The sequence below is a fragment of the Mus caroli genome, unplaced genomic scaffold, assembly GCF_978045245.1.
Source record: "Mus caroli unplaced genomic scaffold, Mus_caroli_1 scaffold_5, whole genome shotgun sequence".
Taxonomy (NCBI): domain Eukaryota; kingdom Metazoa; phylum Chordata; class Mammalia; order Rodentia; family Muridae; genus Mus; species Mus caroli.
Genome location: NW_028227260.1, coordinates 62,278,646 through 62,305,788, shown reverse-complemented (window position 1 = coordinate 62,305,788; position 27,143 = coordinate 62,278,646). Strand labels below are relative to the sequence as shown.

The following is a 27,143-nucleotide window of genomic DNA, read 5'->3' as shown; positions in this document are numbered from 1 at the left end:
TTTCAACCATTTTCCATGCATGGACCATTTTGTTGCATACGAAAACAGTGAGCCCTAAAGACATAGTCTAGCCACTTGGTTCTATGTCACATATTCTAATCATATGGTTTTGTGTCACAGAAATAAAAGCTGAGGCTTGCAAGCTGCATTTTTTGGAATGTAAAGAGAGCACACAAGGGAAAGAAAGTCAAGAGTGTTGAAGAGGGCATTTAAGGATCATTACACCCCTGAAAGACTCACCTATCACTTCACTAAGCTTTCCCCTATTATTCTTCATGCTTGAGTCTCTCTGTTAAAATCCCACCCAGTTAATCAATTTCTGTTATCTTGGGAAAGCATTATTTTTTGTTGTTTTGAGATTGTAATTACACATATATTCTGTACCTATTACCCTCTGAAGACAATGTTTTCAATCTCAAAAGTCCCATCCCACAACCAGGAAATCACCATTCATAAAACCCACTGATGTTATTCAGAATTGTGTGCACTTATTTGTGTGTATACTTAAGTTTTATTCAATGACTACAGCTACTTCAATTTTAAGAAATTTTTTCTCACAGGTTCCCTTATGTTTCTCTTATAGCCAGTCTCTTCCTACATTGTCCATCTTCTAACCGCTGGAAACCACTAATTGCTCGCCATCTTTACTACAATTCTGAATATTTTCAGAATATTACATAAATTGAATAATGCAAGAGATAAACTTGATACAGGCTCATTTTGCAGTTACTGCAATTCTCTGGAGAGCTTTCAGCTATTGTATATATTAATAATTTGTTTACTTTCATTACTGAACATTTTGTTTACTTTCATTACTGAATAGTATATCACAGGGCAGATGTATCACTGTTTACTAAACCACTCACTTATTGATAGATATTTGAGCTATTTTTAGTTTTTGTGTCCTATAAATAAACATAAGATGCTACTGTGCTCTTTTCAGGAAGGGTTACAGCTCTTATCAGTAATGCGTGAATGATCAGTTTCCTCATGTCTGTGACAGCACTTGGTGTTACCATTACTCCTTAGCTTAGGCACTCTGTAAGATATGGAAAGGCATTTCATTGTGCATTTCCCTAATAGTCAATGCTGCTGAGCATCTTCTCTTGTGCTTATTTGCCATCTGTATATTCTCTTCAGTCACTAATCTTAACCATTTCCTAAGTGACAAGTTTCAACTCAATGTTGAGTTTTAGAGGTCTTTATATGTTTTAGATGCTATTCCTTTGGAAGATATATGTATTGCAAATATTATCTTCCAGCCTTTAAGTTCACTTTCATCCTGTTTAGAGGGTAGAGAAGTAGACGTTTTAAGTTTTGAGTAAATCAAATTCACCAAATAACTCCATTATGTGGGCTGTGCTTTTGGTAACAAGTGTTTCCCTAGACATAAATCACAAATATTTCCTCTTATGATTTTTTTTTTATAAAAAGGTTTCTTACAGTTTTTTCTTGTTTATGAATTTGACATTTATATTGAAAAGGATCTCATTTATTTCTGTTTATGTACATTGGTGTTTTGCTGTGTCTGTAAGAAGGTGTAAGATCTTGTGATACGGAGTAGGGCCACAGGCCTCATCCGGCCGGATCAGCGCCGGGGTAGCTGGAGCTCAGGGTTGCTTGACACCCGCCAGCTACCCACGACCTCCGCCGCAGGATTTTGGGACTGCTGGTGAGTGGAACACAGCTTCTGCTCCAGTCCAATCATGCGGGACCTGAGACTGCTCTGGTTGGGGAGAGAGAAATCCGGCCTACATAGGGCCACAAGCCTCATCCAGTCAGAAAAGCACCGGGGCAGCTGGGGCGCAGGGTCGGCTGACACTCGCCAGCTACCCACAACACCCGCCACAGGATCTTAAGACTTCTGGTGAGTGGAACACAGCTTCTGCTCCAATCCAATTGCGCGCGGGACCTGAGACTGCATTAGTTAGGGAAGCAGAAACCGGCCTGAGTAGGGCCACAGGCCTCATCCAGCCGGATCAGCTCCAGGGTAGCTGGAGCACAGGGTTGCCTGACACTCGCCAGCTACCAACGACCCCCGCCGCAGGATTTTGGGACTGCTGGTGAGTGGAACACAGCTTCTGCTCCAGTCCAATCACGAGGGACCTGAGACTGCTCTGGTTGGGGAGAGAGAAATCCGGCCTACATAGGGCCACAAGCCTCTTCCAGTCAGAAAAGCACCTGGGCAGCTGGGGCGCAGGGTCGGCTGACACTCGCCAGCTACCCACAACACCTGACACAGGATCTTAAGACTTCTGGAGAGTGGAACACAGCTTCTGCTCCAATCCAATTGCGCGCGGGACCTGAGACTGCATTAGTTAGGGAAGCAGAAACCGGCCTGAGTAGGGCCACAGGCCTCATCCGGCCGGATCAGCGCCGGGGTAGCTGGAGCGCAGGGTTGCCTGACAACCGCCAGCTACCCATGACCCCCGCCGCAGGATTTTGGGACTGCTGGTGAGTGGAACACAGCTTCTGCTCCAGTCCAATCACGCGGGACCTGAGACTGCTCTGGTTGGGGAGAGAGAAATCCGGCCTACATAGGGCCACAAGCCTCATCCGGTCAGAAAAGCACCGGGGCAGCTGGGGCGCAGGGTCGGCTGACACTCGCCAGCTACCCACAACACCCGCCACAGGATCTTAAGACTTCTGGAGAGTGGAACACAGCTTCTGCTCCAATCCAATTGCGCGTGGGACCTGAGACTGCATTAGTTAGGGAAGCAGAAACCGGCCTGAGTAGGGCCACAGGCCTCATCCGGCCGGATCAGCGCAGGGGTAGCTGGAGCGCAGGGTTGCCTGACAATCGCCAGCTACCCACAACCCCCGCCACAGGATTTTGGGACTGCTGGTGAGTGGAACACAGCTTCTGCTCCAATCTTTAAACAGTGACAACGATAACAACTAACCCCAGAGATTACCAGATGGCGAAAGGTAAACGTAATAATCTTACTAACAGAAACCAAGACCACTCACCATCATCAGAACCCAGCACCCCCACTTCGCCCAGTCCAGGGCACCCCAACACACCGGAAAAGCTAGACACGGATCTAAAAGCATATCTCCTGATGATGATAGAGGACTTCAAGAAGGACTTTAATAACACACTTAAAGAAATACAGGAGAACAATGCTAAACAGGCAGAAGACACTAAAGAGGAAGCACAAAAATCCCTTAAAGAATTGCAGGAGAACACTGCTAAAGAGTTACAAATCCTTAAAGAAAAACAGGATAACATAATCAAACAGGTAGAAGTCCTTAATGAAAAACAGGAAAACACATCCAAACAGATGATGGAAATGAACAAAACCATACTAGACCTAAAAAGGGAAGTAGACACAATAAAGAAAACCCAAAATGAGGCAACACTGGAGATAGAAACCCTAGGAAAGAAATCTGGAACCATAGATACGAGCATCAGCAACAGAATACAAGAGATGGAAGAGAGAATCTCAGGTGCAGAAGATTCCATAGAGAACATCAGCAAAACAATCAAGGAAAATGTAAAATGCAAAAAGATCCTAACTCAAAACATCCAAGAAATACAGGACACAATGAGAAGACCAAACCTACGGATAATAGGAGTGGATGAGAATGAAGATTTTCAACTCAAAGGACCAGCAAACATCTTCAACAAAATTATAGAAGAAAACTTCCCAAATCTAAAGAAAGAGATGCCCATGAACATACAAGAAGCCTACAGAACTCCAAATAGACTGGACCAGAAAAGAAATACCTCCCGACACATAATAATCAGAACAACAAATGCTCTAAATAAAGATAGAATACTAAAAGCAGTAAGAGAAAAAGGCCAAGTAACATATAAAGGCAAGCCTATCAGAATTACACCAGATTTTTCACCAGAGACTATGAAAGCCAGAAGATCCTGGACGGATGTTATACAGACACTAAAAGAACACAAATTCCAGCCCAGGCTACTATACCCAGCCAAACTCTCAATTAACATAGATGGAGAAACCAAAGTATTCCACAACAAAACCAAATTCACACATTATCTCTCCACGAATCCAGCCCTTCAAAGGATAATAACAGAAAAAAACCAATACAAGGACAGGAACCACGCCCTAGAAACAACAAGAAGGTAATCCCTCAACAAACCTAAAAGAAGACAGCCACAAGAACAGAATGCCAACTTTAACAACAAAAATAACAGGAAACAACAATTACTTTTCCTTAATATCTCTTAATATCAATGGACTCAACTCCCCGATAAAAAGACATAGACTAACAAACTGGCTACACAAACAAGACCCAACATTTTGCTGCTTACAGGAAACTCATCTCAGAGAAAAGGATAGACACTACCTCAGAATGAAAGGCTGGAAAACAATTTTCCAAGCAAATGGCATGAAGAAACAAGCTGGAGTAGCCATTCTAATATCTGATAAGATTGACTTCCAACCCAAAGTCATTAAAAAAAGACAGGGAGGGACACTTCATACTCATCAAAGGTAAAATCCTCCAAGAGGAACTATCAATCCTGAATATCTATGCTCCAAATACAAAGGCAGCCACATTCATTAAAGAAACTTTAGTAAATCTCAAAGCACACATTGCACCTCATACAATAATAGTGGGAGACTTCAACACACCACTTTCACCAATGGACAGATCATGGAAACAGAAACTAAACAGGGACACAGAGAAACTAAGAGAAATTATGAATCAAATGGATCTGGCAGATATCTACAGAACATTCTATCCTAAAACAAAAGGATATACCTTCTTCTCAGCACCTCATGGTACCTTCTCCAAAATTGACGACATAATTGGTCACAAAACAGGCCTCAACAGATACAAAAATATTGAAATTGTCCCATGCATCCTATCAGATCACCATGGACTAAGGCTGATCTTCAATAACAAATTAAATAATAGAAAGCCAACCTTCACGTGGAAACTGAACAACACTCTTCTCAATGTTAACTTGGTCAAGGAAGGAATAAAGAAAGAAATTAAAGACTTTTTAGAGTTCAATGAAAATGAAGCCACAACATACCCAAACTTATGGGATGCAATGAAAGCATTTCTAAGAGGAAAACTCATAGTTCTGAGTGCCTCCAAAAGGAAACTTGAGAGAGCACACATTAGCAGCTTGACAACACACCTAAAAGCACTAGAACAAAAGGAAGCAAATTCACCCAAGAGGAGTAGACGGCAGGAAATAATCAAACTCAGGGGCGAAATCAACCAAGTGGAAACAAGAAAAACTATTCAAAGAATCAACCAATCAAGGAGCTGGTTCTTTGAGAAAATCAACAAGATAGATAAACCCTTAGCCAGACTCACTAGAGGGCACAGGGAAAGCATCCTAATTAACAAAATCAGAAATGAAAAAGGAGACATAACAACAGATCCTGAAGACATCAAAAACACCATCAGATCCTTCTACCAAAGGCTATACTCAACAAAACTGGAGAACCTGGATGAAATGGAGAAGTTCCTAGACAGATACCAGGTACCAATGTTGAATCAAGATCAGGTTAATGATCTAAACAGCCCTATATCCCCCAAAGAAATAGAAGCAGTCATTAATAGTCTCGCAACTAAAAAAAGCCCAGGACCAGATGGGTTTAGTGCAGAGTTCTATCAGACCTTCAAAGAAGATCTAATCCCAGTTCTTCACAAACTATTCCACAAAATAGAAACAGAAGGTACTCTACCCAACTCATTCTATGAAGCCTCAATTACTCTGATACCTAAACCACAAAAAGACCCAACAAAGATAGAAAACTTCAGACCAATATCCCTTATGAATATTGATGCAAAAATCCTCAATAAAGTACTTGCTAACCGAATCCAAGAACACATCAAAACAATCATCCATCCTGACCAAGTAGGTTTCATCCCAGGGATGCAGGGATGGTTCAATATACGGAAATCCATCAACGTAATCCAGTATATAAACAAACTCAAAGACAAAAACCACATGGTCATCTCGTTAGATGCGGAAAAAGCATTTGACAAGATCCAACACCCATTCATGATAAAAGTCTTGGAAAGATCAGGAATTCAAGGCCCATACCTAAACATGATAAAAGCAATCTACAGCAAACCAGTAGCCAACATCAAAGTAAATGGTCAGAAGCTTGAAGCAATCCCTCTAAAATCAGGGACTAGACAAGGCTGTCCACTTTCTCCATACCTATTCAACATTGTACTTGAAGTCCTAGCCAGAGCAATTCGACAACAAAAGGAGATCAAAGGGATACAAATTGGAAAAGATGAAGTCAAAATATCACTTTTTGCAGATGATATGATAGTATATATAAGTGACCCTAAAAATTCCACCAGAGAACTCCTAAGCCTGATAAACAGCTTCGGTGAAGTAGCTGGATATAAAATTAACTCAAACAAATCAATGGCCTTTCTCTACACAAAGAACAAACAGGCTGTAAAAGAAATCAGGGAAACAACTCCATTCTCAATAGTCACAAATAATATAAAATATTTTGGCGTGACTCTAACTAAGGAAGTGAAAGATCTGTATAATAAAAACTTCAAGTCTCTGAAGAAAGAAATTATAGAAGATCTCAGAAGATGGAAAGATCTCCCATGCTCATGGATTGGCAGGATCAACATTGTAAAAATGGCTATCTTGCCAAAAGCAATCTACAGATTCAATGCAATCCCCATCAAAATTCCAAATCAATTCTTCAACGAATTAGAAAGTGCAATCTGCAAATTCATCTGGAATAACAAAAAACCTAGGATAGCAAAAACTCTTCTCAAGGATAAAAGAACCTCTGGTGGAATCACCATGCCGGACCTAAAGCTCTACTACAGAGCAATTGTGATAAAAACTGCATGGTACTGGTATAGTGACAGACAAATAGACCAATAGAATAGAATTGAAGACCCAGAAATGAACCCACACACCTATGGTCACTTGATCTTCGACAAGGGAGCTAAAAACATCCAGTGGAAGAAAGACAGCATTTTCAACAAATGGTGCTGGCACAACTGGTTGTTAACATGTAGAAGAATGAGAATCGATCCATTCCTATCTCCTTGTACTAAGATCAAGTCTAAGTGGATCAAGGAACTTCACATAAAACCAGAGACACTGAAACTTATAGAGGAGAAAGTGGGGAAAAGCCTTGAAGATATGGGCACAGGGGAAAAATTCCTGAATAGAACAGTAATGGCTTGTGCTGTAAGATCGAGAATTGACAAGTGGGACCTCATGAAACTACAAAGCTTCTGCAAGGCAAAAGACACCATCAGTAAGACAAAAAAACCACCAACAGATTGGGAAAGGATCTTCACCTATCCTAAATCAGATAAGGGACTAATATCCAATATATATAAAGAACTCAAGAAGGTGGACTCCAGAAAGTCAAATAACCCCATTAAAAAATGGGGCTCAGAACTGAACAAAGAATTCTCACCTGAGGAATACTGAATGGCAGAGAAACACCTGAAAAAATGTTCAACATCCTTAATCATCAGGGAAATGCAAATCAAAACAACCCTGAGATTCCATCTCACACCAGTCAGAATGGCTAAGATCAAAAATTCAGGTGACAGCAGATGCTGGCGAGGATGTGGAGAAAGAGGAACACTCCTCCATTGTTGGTGGGATTGCAAGCTTGTACAACCACTCTGGAAATCAGTCTGGTGGTTCCTCAGAAAATTGGACATAGTACTACCGGAGGATCCAACAATACCTCTCCTGGGCATATATCCATAAGATGTCCCAACCAGTAAAAAGGACACATGCTCCACTATGTTCATAGCAGCCCTATTTATAATAGCCAGAAGCTGGAAAGAACCCAGATGTCCCTCAACAGAGGAATGGATACAGAAATTATGGTACATTTACACAATGGAATACTACTCAGCTATTAAAAAGAATGAATTTATGAAATTCCTAGCCAAATGGATGGACCTGGAGGGCATCATCTTGAGTGAAATAACACAATCACAAAAGAACTCACACAATATGTATTCACTGATAAGTGGATATTAGCCCAAAACTTAGGATACCCAAGATATAAGATACAATTTGCTAAACGCATGAAACTCAAGAAGAATGAAGACCAAAATGTGGACACTGTGCACCTTCTTAGAATTGGGAACAAAACACCCAGGGAAGGAGTTACAGAGACAAAGTTCGTAGCTGTGATGAAAGGATGGACCATTTAGAGACTGCCGTATCCAGGGATCCATCCCATAATCAGCTTCTAAACGCTGACACCATTGCATACACTAGCAAGATTTTGCTGAAAGGACCCAAATATAGCTGTCTCTTGTGAGACGATGCCGGGGCCTAGCAAACACAGGAGTGGATGTTCACAGTCAGCTATTGGATGTATCACAGGGCTCCCAATGGAGAAGCTAGAGAAAGTACCCAAGGAGCTAAAGGGATCTGCAACCCTATTGTTGGAACAACATGATGAACTAACCAGTACCCCGGAGCTCTTGTCTCTAGCTGCATATGTATCGAAAGATGGCCTAGTCGGCCATCAATGGAAAGAGAGGCCCATTGGACTTGCAAACTTTATATGCCCCAATATAGGGGAATGCCAGGGCCAAAAGAATGGGAATGGGTGGGTAGGGAATTGGGGGGCGCTATGGGGGACTTTTGGGATAGCATTGGAAATGTAATTGAGGAAAATATGTAATAAAAATATTAAAAATCAAAAAAAAAAAAAAAGATCTTGTGATACTAGAGTTATAGGCCATTTTGAGCTGCTATGTGAGGGCCGGGTATTGAAGGCAGGTCTTCGGGAATAGCAGTCCGTGATCTTAACAGGTGAGCTAACTGTCCAACCTTTATTTATTTATTTATTCACTCAGTTTTAAGATAGACATTCTTGGTGTATTGCCCAGGTTGGACCAAAACCTGTGAGTGTAAGGAATCCTAGCATTTCATCCTTGAGTACCTGAGACTCCATGTACACGCCATTTTGCTTGGCTTGGTTTCTGGCTTTATTTTAGTTTCTATTTTCTGGGAAGGAAGATGTAAACTCACTGTTAATTTATCTTTAAATCGTTTGTAGAATTCTCCAGTGAATCTGTTTGGGACTGGGCATTTCTAAGTGGTTTTCATATAGAGAATAAGTTTCTTTCATGACTACAGGGCTATTTATATCACCCAGGCTGAGGTTTAGTTCTTTGTGATTTTTGAGGACTAGGCTCATTTTTTTTTTATGAACTTACATATGTAAAATTGTTCTGTGATTGTGAAAGTAATGCTGTTTCCTGCAGAAATTAGTGATTTCTGTCTATTATTTTTAGTGCAGATGAACCCTGGTCTCTCACACTGAATGCCCCCATGCTCCACAGCCCCCTCAAAACCTCTCTTCACTCTGTTAGATCTCAAGGGCGCTTCCTTTCCCAAGTGCTTCTCACCTTTACCTCTTCAGTGCTAGTAACCAGGCCTTAGGCATTCTAGCCCAACTGCTCTGATTACCCCCAGCCTGTGGAAAATATATGAGCTGGAGTCTTATGTCTCTCCCTTCAGGCAATGACCGTTCCTGCTCTGCGTCATAGCCTTCAATCTGTCCTTTACTAAGTTGTTTTTTCCTGTCTTCTCCTCTATATCATCCTTTTGCCTCCAGTCTTGTCACATCAGTTTTCTCTACCCTGCAGCCTCTGGACAGTTTGTTCCCTTCAGTATCCCTGACGCTCTTCTCCTAGCTGCAGACCATACCCTTCTTGTGACACAAACACACACCTCACCATTACTCAGAGACAGTAGATGACTCCCTTAAAGTTTCCCACCAGATCAATTCTACCCTCATTCCTGGGACCCTGGATTGTTTGATTGAGGGTAGATCCCTCAAAGACCCCCCACTTGTTTGATTCCCATTTTTGAAGGGATAGCATGAGAATCTCAACTGCTTCCATTCTCAGTGAGTGGAAGAGGCAAACTTCCTCCTTCTTAAGCAGGCAGAGCTCATTGCACTTGCAGGGTCCAATCCTCAGCCTGGAACACTGCAGTGATCATCTATCATGACTCTTTATAGCTACCTACCTATAGCATGATTCACTCCATCTTCTAGATTTGGAGATAATGGCGGTTTCCTTATACCAAAGGCCAACACCATCATCAATCAGGGTCTTTTCCCTCTCTTCTGTGAAGCATTCATATTGACTATAGGGGATGCTACCATTCACTGCCAAGAGCATCTCACAGACAAAGACTTTGTCACCCTGGGGAATGGAATGATCTGTCTTTGGGCTGCCCTTGCATTCTAGGGTCAGGATGTGCCCATTGTCTCTTTCCTCTGTATAAATCACTTCCTGATCCTTTCTTACTCCATCACACAGGCAGAACAGCTCTGCTCAACCAGAGGAGCTGTTTTAGGAGGTCCAGTTCAGGAGCCCTATTTCAGGAGTCCTACTGATATCTCACCAAAATACTCAGCTTGATATGTGTCAGCTGCATCCCAGTGGCCCAGGAGAGCTTATGGGATGCTGTCTGATGTACTTCCCATCATGTTCCTCCCCTTACTTCTTTCTCCTTCTCTTTGTCAGAATGAGACTGTCTTAATACCAATTAATCTCAAGAAATTTTATAACTCCTCTATCCTGTGAGTAACCAGTTAACCTCACTTTCCAATCAACTATTAAAAAGCATCAACGATGTTGTATATCAGTTCCTGATAATCCAAGAGTAGATCTGCTCCGTTGCTGCTGCCATGGTCTATTTCTGTCTTCTACTGGCTGCCCTTCAGCTATGTGTGCACTTCTGAATGAACAGTGGTATTTCTTTACTGGTAAGTCAGTGCTGACAGAGATGGTTCAGAAAATTTAAGCATAGCAGCCTGGAGAAGTGGCTTGATAACTAAGATCAAGGGCCTTCCAGAGGCCCTGGGTTCAGTTCCTAGCACCCACATGGTGGCTCACAACCATATATTGCTCCTATTCCAGCGGAAGTGCTGCCTTCTCTTCTGTTCTTTGTGGGCACTTGACACGTGTATAAAAGTAAATTAAAATAGAAGATAGAGCCATTGTTCCTCAGCTGTTCCTCCATCTCATGATTAACCCTTTCACAGTTATTTGGAACAAGGTTTTTGTTGTTCCTGATTGTCATGATCATCCTGGACTCCTCTTCCTTCTTTGCTCTATTAATTTTTCCCAGAAGCTTCTGGCTGACAGGATCACTTTAATTCCTCCTAGCAGAGTGAACTCACAATGATGTCTTTTTTAAAAGGGTAATTGATTGATTTTAATGTATGTGAGTACACTGTTGTGTTCTTCAGACACACCAAAGGAGGACATCAGATCCCATTATAGATGGTTGTGAGCTACTATGTGGTTGCTGGGAATTGGACTCAGGACCTTTGGTACAGCAGTCAGTGCTTTTAACCACTGAGTTATTTCTCTAGCACCCCACAGTAACGTGTTAAATTTCCCATTCTCCTTCAGACATTCGTTCCAAGGACCCTCACCCCTTCCTAGCAGGGATACTATTTAAAGATTTGGTTGCCCTGCCTTTCTACCAAACCATAGAGCTTGAACTGAAAGAACAGATGGATGACCATCTTGCCTTCAAGGTAGGCCCATTCTGGTCTGAAGAGTCCCCTTCCTATAAGTAACAGTTTCAGCTTCCTGAAGCCAGGCTTTATCAGAATATACCATTCCTGCACATCCTAGTTTAATCCTTAACACTAACTTACCTAACCAACAAGACTGTTATGATCATTCAGGAAAGTTCCCAACCCCCCTAATAGCCCCTTTCCAAACCCAAACCCCTTAACAACCCAAGACCATAAAAAAAGTTCATTGACTTACTGTCTTGAATTCTGATGAAAGTCTGTTCCAAGGCTATCTCAAAATAAACATGTCCTTGACTTTGAGCCCCTTTGTCTTGTTTTTCTTAGTCATTGTACATGCTTATTAAATATAATGATTACCAAACTTGGAAATTAGGAACTGATTGACCAGGCAGTATTGGCCTATACCTTTAATCCCAGCATGCCTGGAGGCAGAGGTGGGTGGATATCTGAGTGGGAGGCCTGCCTAGTCTACAGAGAGAGTTCTAGGACAGCCAGAGCTACATAGAAATTCCCTGTCTCAAAAAACTAAAACCAACCAAACAACATCTTCTGTTGTTAAATATAAGCAATATTCTTAATTTGAAAATTATTCCCTTCTTGACTCTAGTCTTTACATTGGAAATTATGTTAGTATTATGTATGTGGAAAATATAGGTTTAATAGCTATTGCCTTCTTTATAGTGAAGGGAATGTCAGGTCTACCTGTACTCTGCAAAAGTATGTGGTTGCAGGAATAAGACCTTTAACTTCATAGCGCAAGCAAGGGCCAGTGTAAATCAAATGCATGGAATCTTCAACTTGTCCCCATTGCAGTCGGTAATCAATGATTTCAGCACCATTGCATTTAGGAATCTGAAAGATGAAACATACACAGAAATTCAGTTCTTTTTCTAAGTGGCCACTATATTTGATACCGTGAGGAGGAATACTGCATAAAAGCTTGCAATCCATCAAGTGATACAGGATAGAGATGTAGAGAAACAAACACAGGCATGACACTGTAATAACATTAAAAGGAACAAGTTAAAGTAAGAAAAAGGACTTGCTAATTCCACATATTAGATGGATGAAAACAAATATATTAAGATTGTTTAAGATTACCATTGGTTAGTATGCTAAAACACATGCACTGGTGATCTGGGCTTTAAAAGTTAAAGAATCAGCTCTGTCATGCATCATTAACAGTCTTAGCCTTTGGGTCAATGTTAAAAAGTTACACCATTGCTTGAGACTGGGGGAAAAAAACAGCACAAATAACCCGATATGACTAAATAATTAGGCTAATTCTTACTTTCGAAAACTTAGTTTGGTAAGACATTCATTCACATGGTTGTAAAAAGTACATTTTAAAATCTTTTCCATTCTTTTGTATCACACTGTAGTTACATGCTGGCTATAGCAGCAAAAGCTTTCCCAGTGAAGTTCTTCAGAGAAGACAGTTCTTGCCTGAGGATAATTGTTGGGAAGTAGAGTGCTTCCCTAGCATGTATGAAGTCCTGGCTTCAGTCCTTAGCACCACAGAAAATTAAACTTTTTATAAATTGTTCTACCTTCAATGCCTCCGGCATTAGCTTCAAAAATTCAATTAGTTACCCATTCATAGTTTATTTTGGTCCCCAAATATATAATTGAGACCTGAAGAGCAGATTATTGGCTCTGTTGTCTTCATGACTTCAGTGGTATTTTGTCCTAGGTATGTATGTTCTACAAAGCGTGGTCTGAGGGATGTAGGATCCTAATTCTAATCTATGATTCATTTCATTTTTTTTTCTCCAAAAAGTGCTCCAAACTAGTAAAATGTTTGGGTATCAGCAGAATGAATAAAAAGTTGAATTGGTAACATACTTCCCAACTGACAATAACACAGGTTGGACCCTTGCAGGTTAGCACAGGTGTACCACACTGAGAAGGAGGGTGCCGGGCTGGTACAGATCCACACTCCATTGACTGAGATCCAAGCTACAAATTAAACAAACATACAAATAAACAAACACATGCATGACTTTGCAGGCATGGTTACTCCTCACCTTGGCAACAAGAACAGTGCAGGCATGTATTCATTCAAAGTGAAACAAAGTACAAGTGGATCATGTGAATAGTATACCTTTTAAACTCATGCTATATATTTTCATCCAGAAACTATGGGTTCTTCAGGAATGAGTTTACTTACTGCACATTTCTTTTCAGAGCTGGGGTACACCTTTCTGTCCTGATGAGGACCTTTTGCTTTTTTGCCACGCACATGTGCTTCCGGCTTCCCATTAACAGAACGATTGTCTACAAAACATGTAAAATGCACTCAGTTTCCCTTCCCTGCTCAAATATACATTGGTAGTAGGGATGTAACCCTGTGAATTGTGAATACTAACCACACACTACATCATTTGGCTCCACACCAAGTCCCTAGTTTTTAGAGATGTTTCTTTAAAACAATACTTCATACTATACAGTGAGTTAGGACAACTCTTTAAACTTGCTTAGACACTCAAAAGCTCATTGTATGCATTAACTTCTCAATTTGACTTAGACAGTAAAAAGTTGGTTGTCAATTACCAAGGATTCATTTGTTAACCTTTATTCAATTCTGTTCTAAAAGGAAATGGTACTTACCAATATTAACACATGCACACAAAACAAAAGTCACAAGACAGGAAGTTTAGGGACAATTGTGAATCACATAAGGAAGCCTTACTTACCAGGAAGGTTGGCATCCTTGCCCTTGGTTTTACCACTTAAGGGCTGTGAACGGCAAGACTCTGGAGGAAGAGTAGGTGTCTGAATTGTCAATACATCTGAAGGCTAAGAGAAATACAAAGTATTTTACTACTATATTAAATTCAAGATGAGCTTCAGAAAAATATTTAGTCATATAAATAGTCTATTTCAATTCTTAATTGGAGAACTTTTCCTATTCTGTTTTCTTACACGGCTTTGGCCTGCAGGTGAAGTGCAAAAGACTCTCAGTTTATATGTGGTGGCTGGTTGGAGGTCATCATAAAGAAATTCCTGTCGAGTGCCATTGTAGATCATTTTCCAGAGATTTGCTGAAGGAAGAAGAGAAATTTGGTTCATTGTCTTTGTAAATCATATATAAATTTTATAGGCCACCATAATAGTTAATGTATGCATGATATAAAGCATATATGCAATGTACATATTATATGTACGTTAAGAGACAACTATTTTGGGAAATAACTTGATCCAAAATGTTGTTTTAAAGATTTATTTATTCATTTGATGTGCCTGAGTACACTGTTGCTCTCTTTACACTCCCCAGAAGTAGCTATCAGACCCCTTTACAGATGGTTGTGAGCAACCATGTGTATGTTGGGAATTGAACACATGACCTCTGGAATGGCAAGCAGTCAGTACTCTTAACATCTGAGCCATATCCCCATCCCCAATCCAATAATATTTTTATAGTTGTTAAATAATTTCATTCCCAGTAGAATTAATCAGAAACTGTAAGTGACCAGTAAATAATAATCTCTTATTAAAATCTAAAGGAGTGGCTAAGGTCAAAAATTCGGGTGACAGCAGGTGGCTGGCGAGGATGTGGAGAAAGAGGAACACTCCTCCGTTGCTGGTGGGATTGCAAGCTTGTACAACCAGTCTGGAAATCAGCCTGATGGTTCCTCAGAAAATTGGACATAGTACTACCGGAGGATCCTGCAATACCTCTCCTGGGCACATATTCAGAAGATGTTCCAACTGGTAAGAAGGACACATGATCCACTATGTTCATAGCAGCCTTATTTATAATAGCCAGAAGCTGGAAAGAACCCAGATGCCCCTCAACAGAGGAATGGATACAGAAAATGTGGTATATTTACACAATAGAGTACTACTCAGCTATTAAAAAGAATAAATTTATGAAATTCCTAGGCAAATGGATTGACCTGGAGGGCATCATCCTGAGTGAGGTAACCCAATCACAAAAGAAATCACATGATATGTACTCACTGATAAGTGGATATTAGTCCAGAAACTTAGAATACCCAAGATACAAGATACAAAGCACATGAAACTCAAGAAGAACGAAGACCAAAGTGTGGACACTGTGCCCCTTCTTAGAATTGGGAACAAAACACCCATGGAAGGAGTTATAGAGACAAAGTTTGGAGCTGAGACATAAGGATGGACCATCTAGAGACTACCATATCCGGGGATCCATCCCATAATCACCTTCCAAACGCTGACACCATTGCATACACTAGCAAGATTTTGCTGAAAGGACCCAGATAGAGCTGTCTCTTGTGAGTCTATGCCGGGGCCTAGCAAACACAGACGTGGATGCTCACAGTCAGCTATTGGATGGATCACAGGGCCCCCAGTGGTGGAGCTAGAGAAAGTATCTAAGGAGATAAAGGGATATGCAACCCTATAGGTGGAAAAACAATATGAACTAACCAGTATCCTGGAACCCATGTCTCTAGCTGCATATGAATCAGAAGATGGCCTAGGCGGCCTCAGTGGAAAGAGAGGCCCATTGGACTTGCAAACTTTATATGCCTCAGTACAGGGGAACGCCAGGGCCAAGAGGTGGGAGTAGGTGGGTAGGGGAGCGGGGGGGGGGGAGGGTATGGGGGCCTTTTGGGATAGCATTGGAAATGTAAATGAGGAAAATACCCAATAAAAAATTTAAAAAACATCCAAAGGAGTCCAGTGTGTTCTAGCGTTTGGTTTATAGGTTATCAAGATTTTCTGGTTCTGGCAATGATCCTATGTGTACACGAGACACTGCTACTGGTGAAGCCCAGTGCAAGTTTTACAGAGGAACTCTATAGAATTTTTAAATAATTTCTAGATGAGTGTAAGACTATTTCATAATAAAATCTTTTAAAAGTTGTGTTCCCTTACCACCATCTGAATTTTCACAAACTTCTAGGCTGTAACTTGAAATGTTCATTCCACCATTGTCTTTGGGTAAGTCTATAAGAAGAAATAAATTTTAAGTGATTCTTTTTTTAAGTGTGTTTTTGTAAAACACAAGTTTCCACTAAAAGTTTATCTCATAAATTATACTTTTCACAGAAAAATATAATTGTGTCACAATGTTATATTAACATCTCTATACTAATATTCTCTAAACATAATACAAGCTATATACATGTGATATCAGCCATCAAGCATTTAGATAGCATTTCAAACTTTTTATGAAGAGACTAAATAAGTATACATGGAATAATTATCATTTACCTAGTTTATAGGTAATAAATTTTTGTAAATATAACTTCTGGCCAAGCTGACATTCATCTTTCACACAAACTTCTAACTATGGGCCTTATGTTGGCTGTAAATACATTTTACTTGGAAGAAGCTTATTCACAGATCCATATGAAGTTCCACAATTTGTTCATTTGTGAGTAGTTAAGACAGCAATAAGAAATAGAAAAAAATAATAGGGTTTACCATTAAACTCATTTATAAGGCAGAATGGTTCACATGCAAATGAGAATATTTTGCTTAGTGAAATTGCAGGCAGATTTCTTCTGAGCAGTAAATACTTGTATAGGGAGGGGAAAGTTTCAACAGAGAAGCCTTATTTACCCCATCCAATTGTCACTTGGTGTGCATGGATCGTTCCCACTACATATGGTTTATTAGGGCATCCAGGCCTAGCTGGACGAGTAGTATATTTTACTTCTCCACTGGGGTTGCTCCTTCCTTCCAGATTGTAGGCAAAAATCTGTTTGAGTGAAAGAGAATATTTTGTTGATCACCGAAAATTAATGTGCAGTTTAGTAATATGTAGAGAGTCAGCTGCATGAGAATTTCAAAGAATCAAATGCCAAGTAAATTTTCATTTCAAGAAATAATACCACCTTACAAATCATGCCACATATTCTGTATCCATTCCTCTGTTGAGGGACATCTGGGTTTTTTCCAGCTCCTGGCTATTATAAATAAGGCTGCTATGAACATAGTGGAGCATGCCCAGGAGAGGTATTGGATCTTCTAGTAGTACTATGTGCTACCACCAGACTGACTTCCAGATTGGTTGTATAAGGTTGCAATCCCAGCAATGGAGGTGGTACATTTACACAATGGAGTACTACTCAGCTATTAAAAACAATGAATTTATGAAATTCTTGGGCAAATGGATATATCTGGAGGATATCATCCCAAGTGAAGCAACCCAATCACAAAAGAAGTCACTTGATATGCACTCACTGATAAGTGGATATTAGCCCAGAAACTTAGAATACCCAAGATACAATTTGCCAAACACAGAAAATCAAGAAGAAGGAAGACCAACATGTGGATACTTCATTCCTCCTTAGAATAGGGAATAAAATACCCATGGAAGGATTTACAGAGACAAAGTTTGGAGCTAAGTCAAAAGGATGGACCATCCAAAGACTACCCCACCTGAGGATCCATCCCATAATCAGCCACCAATTTCAGACACTATTACATATGCCAGCAAGATTTTGCTGACAGGACCCTGATATAGCTGTCTCTTGTGAGGCTATGCCAGTGCCTGGCAAATACAGAAGTGCATGCTCACAGTCATCTATAGGATGGAACACAGGGCCCCCAATGGGGGAGCTAGAGAAAGTACCCAAGGAGCTGAAGGAGTCTGCAACCTTATAGGTGGTTCAAGAATATGAACTAACCAGTACCCCTAGAGCTCGTGTATCTAGCTGCATATGTAGCAGAAGATGGCCTAGTCATCATTGGGAAGTGAGGCCCCTAGGACTTGCCAACTTTATATGCCCCAGTACAGGGGAATGCCAACACCAAGAAGTGGGAGTGGGTGGGTAGGGGAGCATGGCGGGGGGAGGGTATAGGGGACTTTCAGGATAGCATTTGAAATGTAAATTAAGAAAATATCTAATAAAAATAAATCATGCCACATACCCGAAACTTGTACATAGTGTTCCTTTGAAGATTTCTTATGGTGCAGGTGAGATCTTCTCCATTGTATTTAGGTTTAAAACCTAATCCCTAAAAATGGAGGACAATGAATTCAGGAAGAAAGACTAGATTCAAGGTGTAGCTTCAATGTTCTATCTACCTGAATGGCTTTGAACCTCAAAATGGTTCATCAGGTCCTCTGCATCTATGTTAGGATGTTAGTTAGCTTGGTGTTCTGTGAGATTCCTAACAGTGGGACTGGCTTTTTGCCTGCTCTTGAGATCCTTTTCCTCTTGTTGGGTTCCTCCTCCAGGGTTGATGTGAGTGTTTGTACCTATTCTTATTGTAATTTGATATGCCATGTTCAGGTGATATGCCTGGGAGGCCTGCCCTTTTCTGATGGAAAGGGGTGTGTGTATCAGGGGGGAGGGCAGGTTGGAGGAGTGGGATAGTGGAGGAGGGCAAACTGGTGCAGGTGTGTTGTTTTGTATGAGAGAAATATCTATTCTCAATAAAATTTGGAGATAATTTCTCTTTTCAAAAGTTATTTTTTTTCAAGATGTAATAAGATAGCACAAATGGATGTAAGTACCTATTAGTTACAAACCTGAACTTATCTCAATGTTATCTGCTTGATTTACATTTTGGAAATATGGACACAGTAACTTATGCTGCTTCTTAAAAAAAGATTTATTTTATTCATATGAGTACACTATAATTGTCTTCAGACACACCAGAAGAGGGAATTGGATGCCATTACAGATGGTTGTGAGTCACCATGTGGTTACTGGGCATTGAATTCAGGATCTCTGGAAGTGCTCTTGACCTCTGAGCCATCACTTCAACCCCTATGGCTGCTTTTTAAATTGACTATCTCTTTGACACAGATTTGGAAGGTCAGAGAGGAATGAAGTAGTTGCTAACCCTCATGAGGAAACTAGATGAAGAGAGGACACAGCTTGAGATTTTCTTTGAAGGTTCTTAAAAATATGTGTGGCCACAGAAAGTCACCTAGAACAGGCTTGGAGTTTAAGATGCTAACAGGGTTCTTTGTATAGACACTGGGTAGAGCTTGGAGCTCTTACATTAAGCTAGTTTGGGGATAAGGAGGCCTATGCAGACCTGCCCAACAATAGCTCTGCATTGCTTCCATTCTGAACACAGGGACTCAAGCAAGGCTGATTTTTTTTTCAAATGATAAATAAGTATAAAAAGTAAAAAGTTGTTGAAAGATGAGGTTAAGCTTATGGTAAAAAAAAGAAAAAAAGAAAAAAAGGAGACTTACAGATTTTGCTTCCTCCATCTCTAGCACATAAGTAAGAGTGTCATTTGGGTTTGGGTTTGCTGGGGCACACCACTCTAGAGACAAACTGTAGATTCCTGCTTCTTTCAACTTAGGTGGCAGTGGTGCTGGAGGGGTCTTTCCTGATGTATAGAAGACTGCTGTTTCACTGAAATTGCTAAAAGAATAAGTTGAAATGAAAGCATTAATGTCAGGATCTGATGGCAGTGTAGATTTTCCAGTGGTGCAAATAATTCAGTGTACCTGCAGCCAAAGTCATTTTTGGCAGCTAATCTGAAGGAATACTTTGTCGAAGGGCTCAGTTTAAAGAGCTTGTGCTGTTTCAGGCGTCCACTGTAACAACTTTTGAAGTCTTCACCTTTACCCTAGACAATGCACACAAAATATTAACATTGAAAAATGCCACACTTAACACACGCTCACCATAGCATTAACCATTCCCAATCAGGTGATTTAAAAAAATTCCTTTGTACCAGGTCTAAGCAAGATGGGATCCCAGCCCTGTGCAAGGGCACTGGACCATAACCCAGAGTGTTAACCGTGTGCAAAAAAGTGAGTTTCCAACAATGGAGTCTCACTGGGTGTATAAACCACAGTTGAGGGCAGACCCTATACCCAGCAGTGGTTAACAAACACAGAGTGAACTCAATTGTAATTCTGAAGTTATTTATTTATTGTGTGTGTGTGTGTTTGTGTTTTTGTGACACAATTTGTGTTGCCTGTCATTATAAAAATCCCTATAGGTCTTTTGCTTATATATCATGTTTTCTGGGTTTGTGTCTTTATGAGCCTTTGGTGTGTATGAAAGTGTTGTGTCTCTGTGTCTACATGTGTTCCCTGTGCTTTTTCTTTGGCTCTTTTCTCTTTTCATTTGTTTGTTTTGTCCTATTCAGGTTTCTTTGTTTGTAATCATATCTTATTGTATTATGATTTTCTTCTGTGTTTTCTGAAGAGAAAAAGAAAGGGTGGATTTGAATAGGGGTGGGTTGGGGTGCAGGGATCTGGAGTTGGAAGAAAGGAAACATTAATCAGATTATATTATATGAAAAAATCTCTTATTAATAATAAATGAGCATACCTCATCCCATTCCAAAAGAAAGCTGCTTATTTTTGATCCATTATCATAGGAAGCCTGAAAACATTAGAAAGATAAAATTATGATGGTTTATTTTTATATAGCCCATATATAACCTACCCACACCATGTGCATGCGCTTATGCATTTAAAGAATGGTGAATTTGTATTGCAAAAATTTGTGTAGGGATATTTGTTTTTATTGCAGTTCGGATTTAAGTTTAAAACACACATTTTCCAGTCTCCACGACACAGCCCGACTGTATATCTCATGTTTCCAGACTGCATAAAAGGAAGGAAGTTAAAATGGACACCTAAGGAACCAGAGACATGGTGTTATTGGTAACTGGGATGACCGACACCAAAACATGAGTGCTAGAAATGGGCAGTTAGCTTGTTATTAATGATCCAAAGTATATTGATATTTCTCAAGTCACTTGGCATGATCTCTTAGACTGAGCGGAAAGATTATTGTGAAGAGATGTGATGGAGAAATAACTTAGATGAAACATGCATCATTTATGGTTAAAATTCAGGAAACAGGATAGTGTTTGAAAATCAGATTGAAATTCTTTTGTCAGTCAAATCCTTACTTTCCATTGTAAACTCAGGCTGTTCTTGGTTCTGCTGATCAATGTGGGTGCAAGAGGAGGGTCTGGTTCACAGCCTGGTGTTGTGAAGCTAACCACTTCAGACACACTTCTCTGTTCTACATTTCTTATGGTTGTTACTCTGAAAGGGGAACAGAAATTGGTGCATTCAGGTCCCAAGTTACAAGTTTGTATTTCTAGACATATTCTTAGCACATGTTGAGTATACACAGTAACATCTTTCATTATGGCATCCTCATATATGACCATCCTACCTCCCCATAAAACTCTTTTGTTCGCTTCCCATGCTCCCTGATTCCCTCAAACTAGTCACCTGACTTCTATTTTCATCATTTTTTTTCCTTTTTCTTTTCCAGCCTCATGAGTTTAAACTATGGTTGTTTATATGAGTATTCGAGGACACTTTGCCAGCAAATTGATAGACTCCCTATAGCAATTCTAAGTACTAAACCTATATAGATTAAGAAGTCTCTGCTAGCTACAGGCTGGTGATTGGTTGTGTGGGACAGAGTCCTTACCTTAAAAAGTAGACCATGCATGGTTGTAGATCATGTAGGACCACAGTAATGCCATCACCACTGTGAAGATAAACTTTGTTTATATGGGATCTCACACACATTTAAAAGCAAAGTACACTGTTTTAGCCCCATAATTAATGAATAACTTATAAAGAACCCGTATTCTTCTGAAAGTTTCAATCACTTTAAACCACTTTATATGAGAGCAAAATAATGTTCTTAGAAGGCTGCAGCCTCCATTGAGGAGCATATCAAGTTTTGGGGGGATGGTATGATCTGGGAGGTATGTGGTTTTTACCATCTAGTGGACACACCACAGAGCTGCTCTAGGTCTCTAAGGCTCAAGTTCAGAGGGTGGGGATACACATCTGCAAATCCACTCTACTACTCATATGCACACCTGCACCAAGAGGAAGCTGAAGGAGCTGAACAAAATAGTCATCAGAAAAGCAGCCACCAAGAAGTTCTGAGTTTGTCTTGTCTCTTCATTCAGTATATATTTATACCATAGTCATTCAAAGTATCCAATTTGCATTTTAGTACTGTATATATTTAACCAAAATAGTATAGTTTTGGTTTTAAGTAGCTTATTCAAAATGTGTAGATACCAAATGCTTTGAAGAACAGCATGTCTCACACAATTCACTCATTCAGTTTAAGAGGGACTTTCTGGGTGAGATTCTGTCTGTCACATGAACAGAGGGATTATATTGCCACAGCTATGTCTTCCTGAGCAAAGAGCATGGAATTCCTTCTAGCTCTAGATCCTAAAAAGAAAGCTCTAAAATGGAAGCTATTGATACTTTTAATCAAAGGCTACTTTGCTTTTGAGCAAAGGGTAATCAGAGGTGGAAGCAAATAGGCAGTCTCCTCCTACTGAAGTAGCTCCTCCTCTTCTCCCTCTGTCTCCTTCCAATGCTGAGAGCTAACTTGTTTATCTTTTTAAGGGAGTGGTGCTCATAAAATACATGACATACCAGAGAAAGATTTCCATGCAAGCCAATTTTGCATATTGCCATCCGTGCTACACAGCATAGAAGATTGTTGGCTAAGATTATTAGATCGCACAACTTTAAGTATTAATTATCAAAGAAATAAAACTTTACATAAATTTACATTTTCATATTAAGTCTCTGAATAAGAAGAAAAATTATCAAAATAAAATTGTATCAATCCATTCATCCATCCTTCTATCTATCTAGGTTTTTCAAGACAGTAGCCCTCACTCTGTAGTCCAGGCTGGCCTTTAACTTAGAGATCACCCTGCCTCTATCTCCTGAGTGCTAGCATTAAAGGTGATTACCACCACTGCCTGGCTGATGAGTAGATGTTTGAATACATACCATGATTTTAATAAGCTATGTGGATTGGCTTGGTAAGTTACTACTAGATACCTACTCCTGTCAAAAAGAATTTAGGAGAAAATGAGGAATTCAGCCTAGGTGCAAGTTGGGGCACAGGGACCATATGTTTATATTGTATGCTTGAATTAAATAATGCAAGATAATTAAAAACACTTACGTATAAATGTTTTTATAGGGTCCATTTTTACCATTGCTGGACAGTGCCAATTCATATGTCATAGAAGAATTAATATCATATTTTTCATTACTCTTTCGAGTCCATGAAACAGTAGCAGATCGGGTTTGAATATTAGAAACCTAAAATGAAGAAAATGCAAGCAGTATACTTAAATATCATAATCTGTACTTTTATTTCTTTATTTGTTTGATACTAGTTCCAGTTCTCATAGTAGGTGCTTAAATAGTATGATTAATTAGCCACCACTCCTATCTTTAATGATGCCACACTGGATCTTATTGCATTGCTGCAGAAGAGTATGAAAATATCAACACAGTAAATGCTCTAAAAATAGCAATGATTTTAGAGGGTTTAGATGGAAAAGATGGAAGAGCATGGAATCTTCACTTTTGTTACATACCACAGGTTTTTCAATGTCGAAACAACCTGGTTGTGTTCTGTCCTCTGTATTGTGTTCTAAAAGTAAGAAAAAAAAACTCAGATAAAATAATACATTGTCCAAAACAAGAGAAAAGAGATAGATCACACTACAAGTATATCATCACTATGAAATCTAGTATGACCCAATTTAGATTTTGAATCAGAACCCAGGGAACATAAGTTTTAAATGTCATGATCTCACTTGTATGTTGAATTTAGAAAAGTTGAAAGAAACACAATAATCTTGGAATAGGAGCAGGTTGGAACTGCTGATCAAAGGAAATAAAATTCATATAGAAGGAATAGGTTTTGGGAGTTATTGAACAGCAGGATTACTTAGTCATTATAAGGTATATTTCAATACAGTGGACATACATTTTCATATGCTTGAACAAAAAAAAAAGATAAGAAAAGGAAAAATAAAAGAATCCTAGTCGCTAAGTGAGATGATGGATGTTAGTTAGCTCATGTTGTAATTCCACATTATATTTATATATTCCATATATAAATGTGTCAAAATGTCTCATTGCATTTTATAAGTTTATACATGTTATTTGTTAATTAATAATACATTAAAATAAATTAGAAAAAATGGATGTAAAGGGGAAATAAAAACGGAGAATGGCACTGTAATATTTTGAATTGGCTGGCAAGTTGACCTGGAGCGTACATGTACTTTCTACCAAACACTATACCCTGAGTTTGTACCCAGGACCTGCATCTTTGAAAGGAGAAATCAAACTCCCATAAGTTTCGCTCTGATCTCCCTCGTTCACATACACATATAAATAGGTAATTATGTATAGTAGAAATTTATTTAAAATGCACTGTGAGTCCAAATTATTTGGCTTGTACCTTCATGGCAACAGAATGGGGTTCCTGTGTTTACCTTTCAGTGATGGATTTGACGACTGACTCTTCTTTTGGTTTTCACCTAACATCTGCTTATTGTCTCCAGCTCCCATGTTAGCCTCTGTCTCTTCATGATCGTTTTCAGAAATGCTGGAAGCATCAGAAGGTCTGAGGCCATCATTTATCGAGGAGGGGTTATGAGCATTTTCAGAGACAGAAGGGTTGCTAGCACTTTGGGAAGTACAGCTTGGAGTACTCTTAGCATCTGGTGGTTCGTGAGTTTCATCATAGGTGACTTGATTGTGAGTACTTATAGAAGAGTCTGTAATATTTTTACTGTTGTCAGAGCAAAAAGTAGCATTTGAGGTAGAAATGCTTGGGGTATGAGCAGAAGAACTAGTGATTGTGTCAGTAGTGTTAGTGTCTGAAATATTGTCAGCCATGTTTCTTGGAGCACTGTCAATAGTGCAAGTATTTAAGACAGTATTAAGAGAGTAAGTGTCTGAAGTACTGTTATCAGTGTTGGTGCCTGGAGCAGTATCCACAGTGTAAGGACAGAGACTATCAGGAAGAGCAGGCATGTCAATGTCTTTGTTGAGAAGCAAAGTGGTGTCACTAAAAGTGGAGTTGATCTTGTGTTCACCAAGTTGGCGATCTCTTATCTTCTTCTTTGAATATTCTCCAATCTTTACAGTCCTCTCATCAAATTGGTTATGATTCACTCTTCCTTGAGGATAGGTTTCTAAGAGAGATAATAAATGTGATAATGTTCAGTAGTAATCATATTCTTTCAAGTTCTTTTAGCTAACTATCCAAAGAACACTGATAAATCTTGGTTTACTTTAAAAGTTTTCTTACTTTCCTTCAATATAAACATTCATTATTTATGTATATGTGTTTAGGATATACTGATAGGTACGTAAAAATGAGAAAATACAGTATTTTTATAGATAGTGGCTTTAATTTAAAATCTTAAGCTCTTATGGATGTGATGACATCCTCCATTGGCTTTTATATTTCCAATAGATAGCATTAATAGTCAAGATTAGTATTTTATGTAGGTCATAAACTTTATCCATTATAAACATTTTCCTACCAACTATTATCAGCCATTATATATATATATATATATATATATATATATATATATATATATATGATATTCAATCATTCATGGAAATATTTCTATCGTCTCCCTTTTTTCTACTTCAATAGCTGCCCAAGTCTGTTTACTTTTAACGAACTGAAAATACTTCTTATTTTCCACTTTTGTAAACATTTCTTTTTACACTGGCACATATTCATTGTAAGTAGTGATGTGTTTCACAAAACATTTTCATAGAAGTATATCATGCACTTGTCCATATTTACCCCCTTACCCTCCTATTTCTTTTCCCTCCCCCTCCTTCTACCCTTCCCCCTCCTCCTCCTCTTCCTCCTCTTTCTCTTGTGGATGGCCTTTTGAATCCTCATGCTTCCACATCCAGAATGCTGACATAAGCATCTGCCACCATATCTGGTTTTATGTGTTAACAAAACTCAGGGCTCTGTGTATTCTAGGCAAAGCACTGTACTAACTGATCATCTTCTCAGTTCCAGATACTCTCTTGTCTACTTCCATGGCTTAACTCTCTTTTTATCTCAAATCAATGACAATGCTTTCTTTGCATTTACAAAAAGTATATGCTGGGGTTGGAGAAGTTGCTCAGTGGTTAAGAACTCTGGGTACTCTTCCGGAGGATCTGGGTTCAATTTCAAGCATCCACATGGCAGCTAACAACTGTAGGTAAATTCATTTGCAGAGGATCTGATGCCCTCTTTCTTTCTGTTCTCCACAGGCACTCTACACACATGGTGTACAGACATACACTCAGGCCATCACTTTACACAAATAAAAATAAAATCTCAATAGAAGAAAAGTATAGACTACCAAGATGTTCCTGGAATAGAAATGTTGCTGCTGGTGGGAGCAGTGGCAGTGGGGGTAGAAGTGGTAGTGGCGGGATCTGCTGTGGTTCTTGTATGTAAGAAGGTACTGGGATTTCCCCTTGAACTGGAGAATAGAGAAGTTGAGGGGTCTGTGGGTATGTGAGCAATGGTGCTGCTACAAAGGGCTGTTGCACAGGAGCAGTCATGGGCACATGGTAGTCAAGTGTCTGAGGTACAATGACAATTTTTTGAATTCCATTTTCTTCCACCACCTAAAAGAGGAGACAGAATTATAGGTATCTATTAACATCCATAGAAATCATTATGTTTTAGAGTTATATCACATGCTGTTAATTTAGAAATCTAAAGATTCATGACCAATAATCAAGAAGGTAAGATCATTCCCCGCCCCTGCCCCATTGGTATCAAGTCTCTAGAACTCTATGTCAACCAGGCTGACTTCAGACACACAGATCTGCCTCCAGAGTACCAGGATGAATGCCTGGCT

At 39.5% G+C, this 27,143-nt stretch overlaps 1 protein-coding gene across 1 annotated transcript in view; it reads right to left on the bottom strand.

The window, feature by feature from the left end:
- The window catches only part of LOC110286947 (fibronectin type III domain containing protein 3C1), a 66,091-nt gene that overhangs the window by 5,319 nt on the left and 33,629 nt on the right, over positions 1-27,143 (bottom strand). The window contains exons 5-21 of the mRNA XM_021153632.2: positions 26,637-26,907; positions 24,744-25,448; positions 23,835-23,890; positions 23,414-23,553; positions 21,893-21,952; positions 21,357-21,495; positions 20,768-20,821; positions 19,933-20,054; positions 19,672-19,846; positions 18,390-18,476; positions 17,076-17,214; positions 16,386-16,457; positions 14,451-14,569; positions 14,222-14,324; positions 13,696-13,802; positions 13,371-13,484; positions 12,228-12,377 (exon numbers count right to left, since the gene is read on the bottom strand). Of these exons, the coding sequence (XP_021009291.1) occupies positions 12,228-12,377; positions 13,371-13,484; positions 13,696-13,802; positions 14,222-14,324; positions 14,451-14,569; positions 16,386-16,457; positions 17,076-17,214; positions 18,390-18,476; positions 19,672-19,846; positions 19,933-20,054; positions 20,768-20,821; positions 21,357-21,495; positions 21,893-21,952; positions 23,414-23,553; positions 23,835-23,890; positions 24,744-25,448; positions 26,637-26,907 (2,613 nt within the window). The remainder of the gene's footprint in view (positions 1-12,227; positions 12,378-13,370; positions 13,485-13,695; positions 13,803-14,221; positions 14,325-14,450; positions 14,570-16,385; positions 16,458-17,075; positions 17,215-18,389; positions 18,477-19,671; positions 19,847-19,932; positions 20,055-20,767; positions 20,822-21,356; positions 21,496-21,892; positions 21,953-23,413; positions 23,554-23,834; positions 23,891-24,743; positions 25,449-26,636; positions 26,908-27,143) is intronic.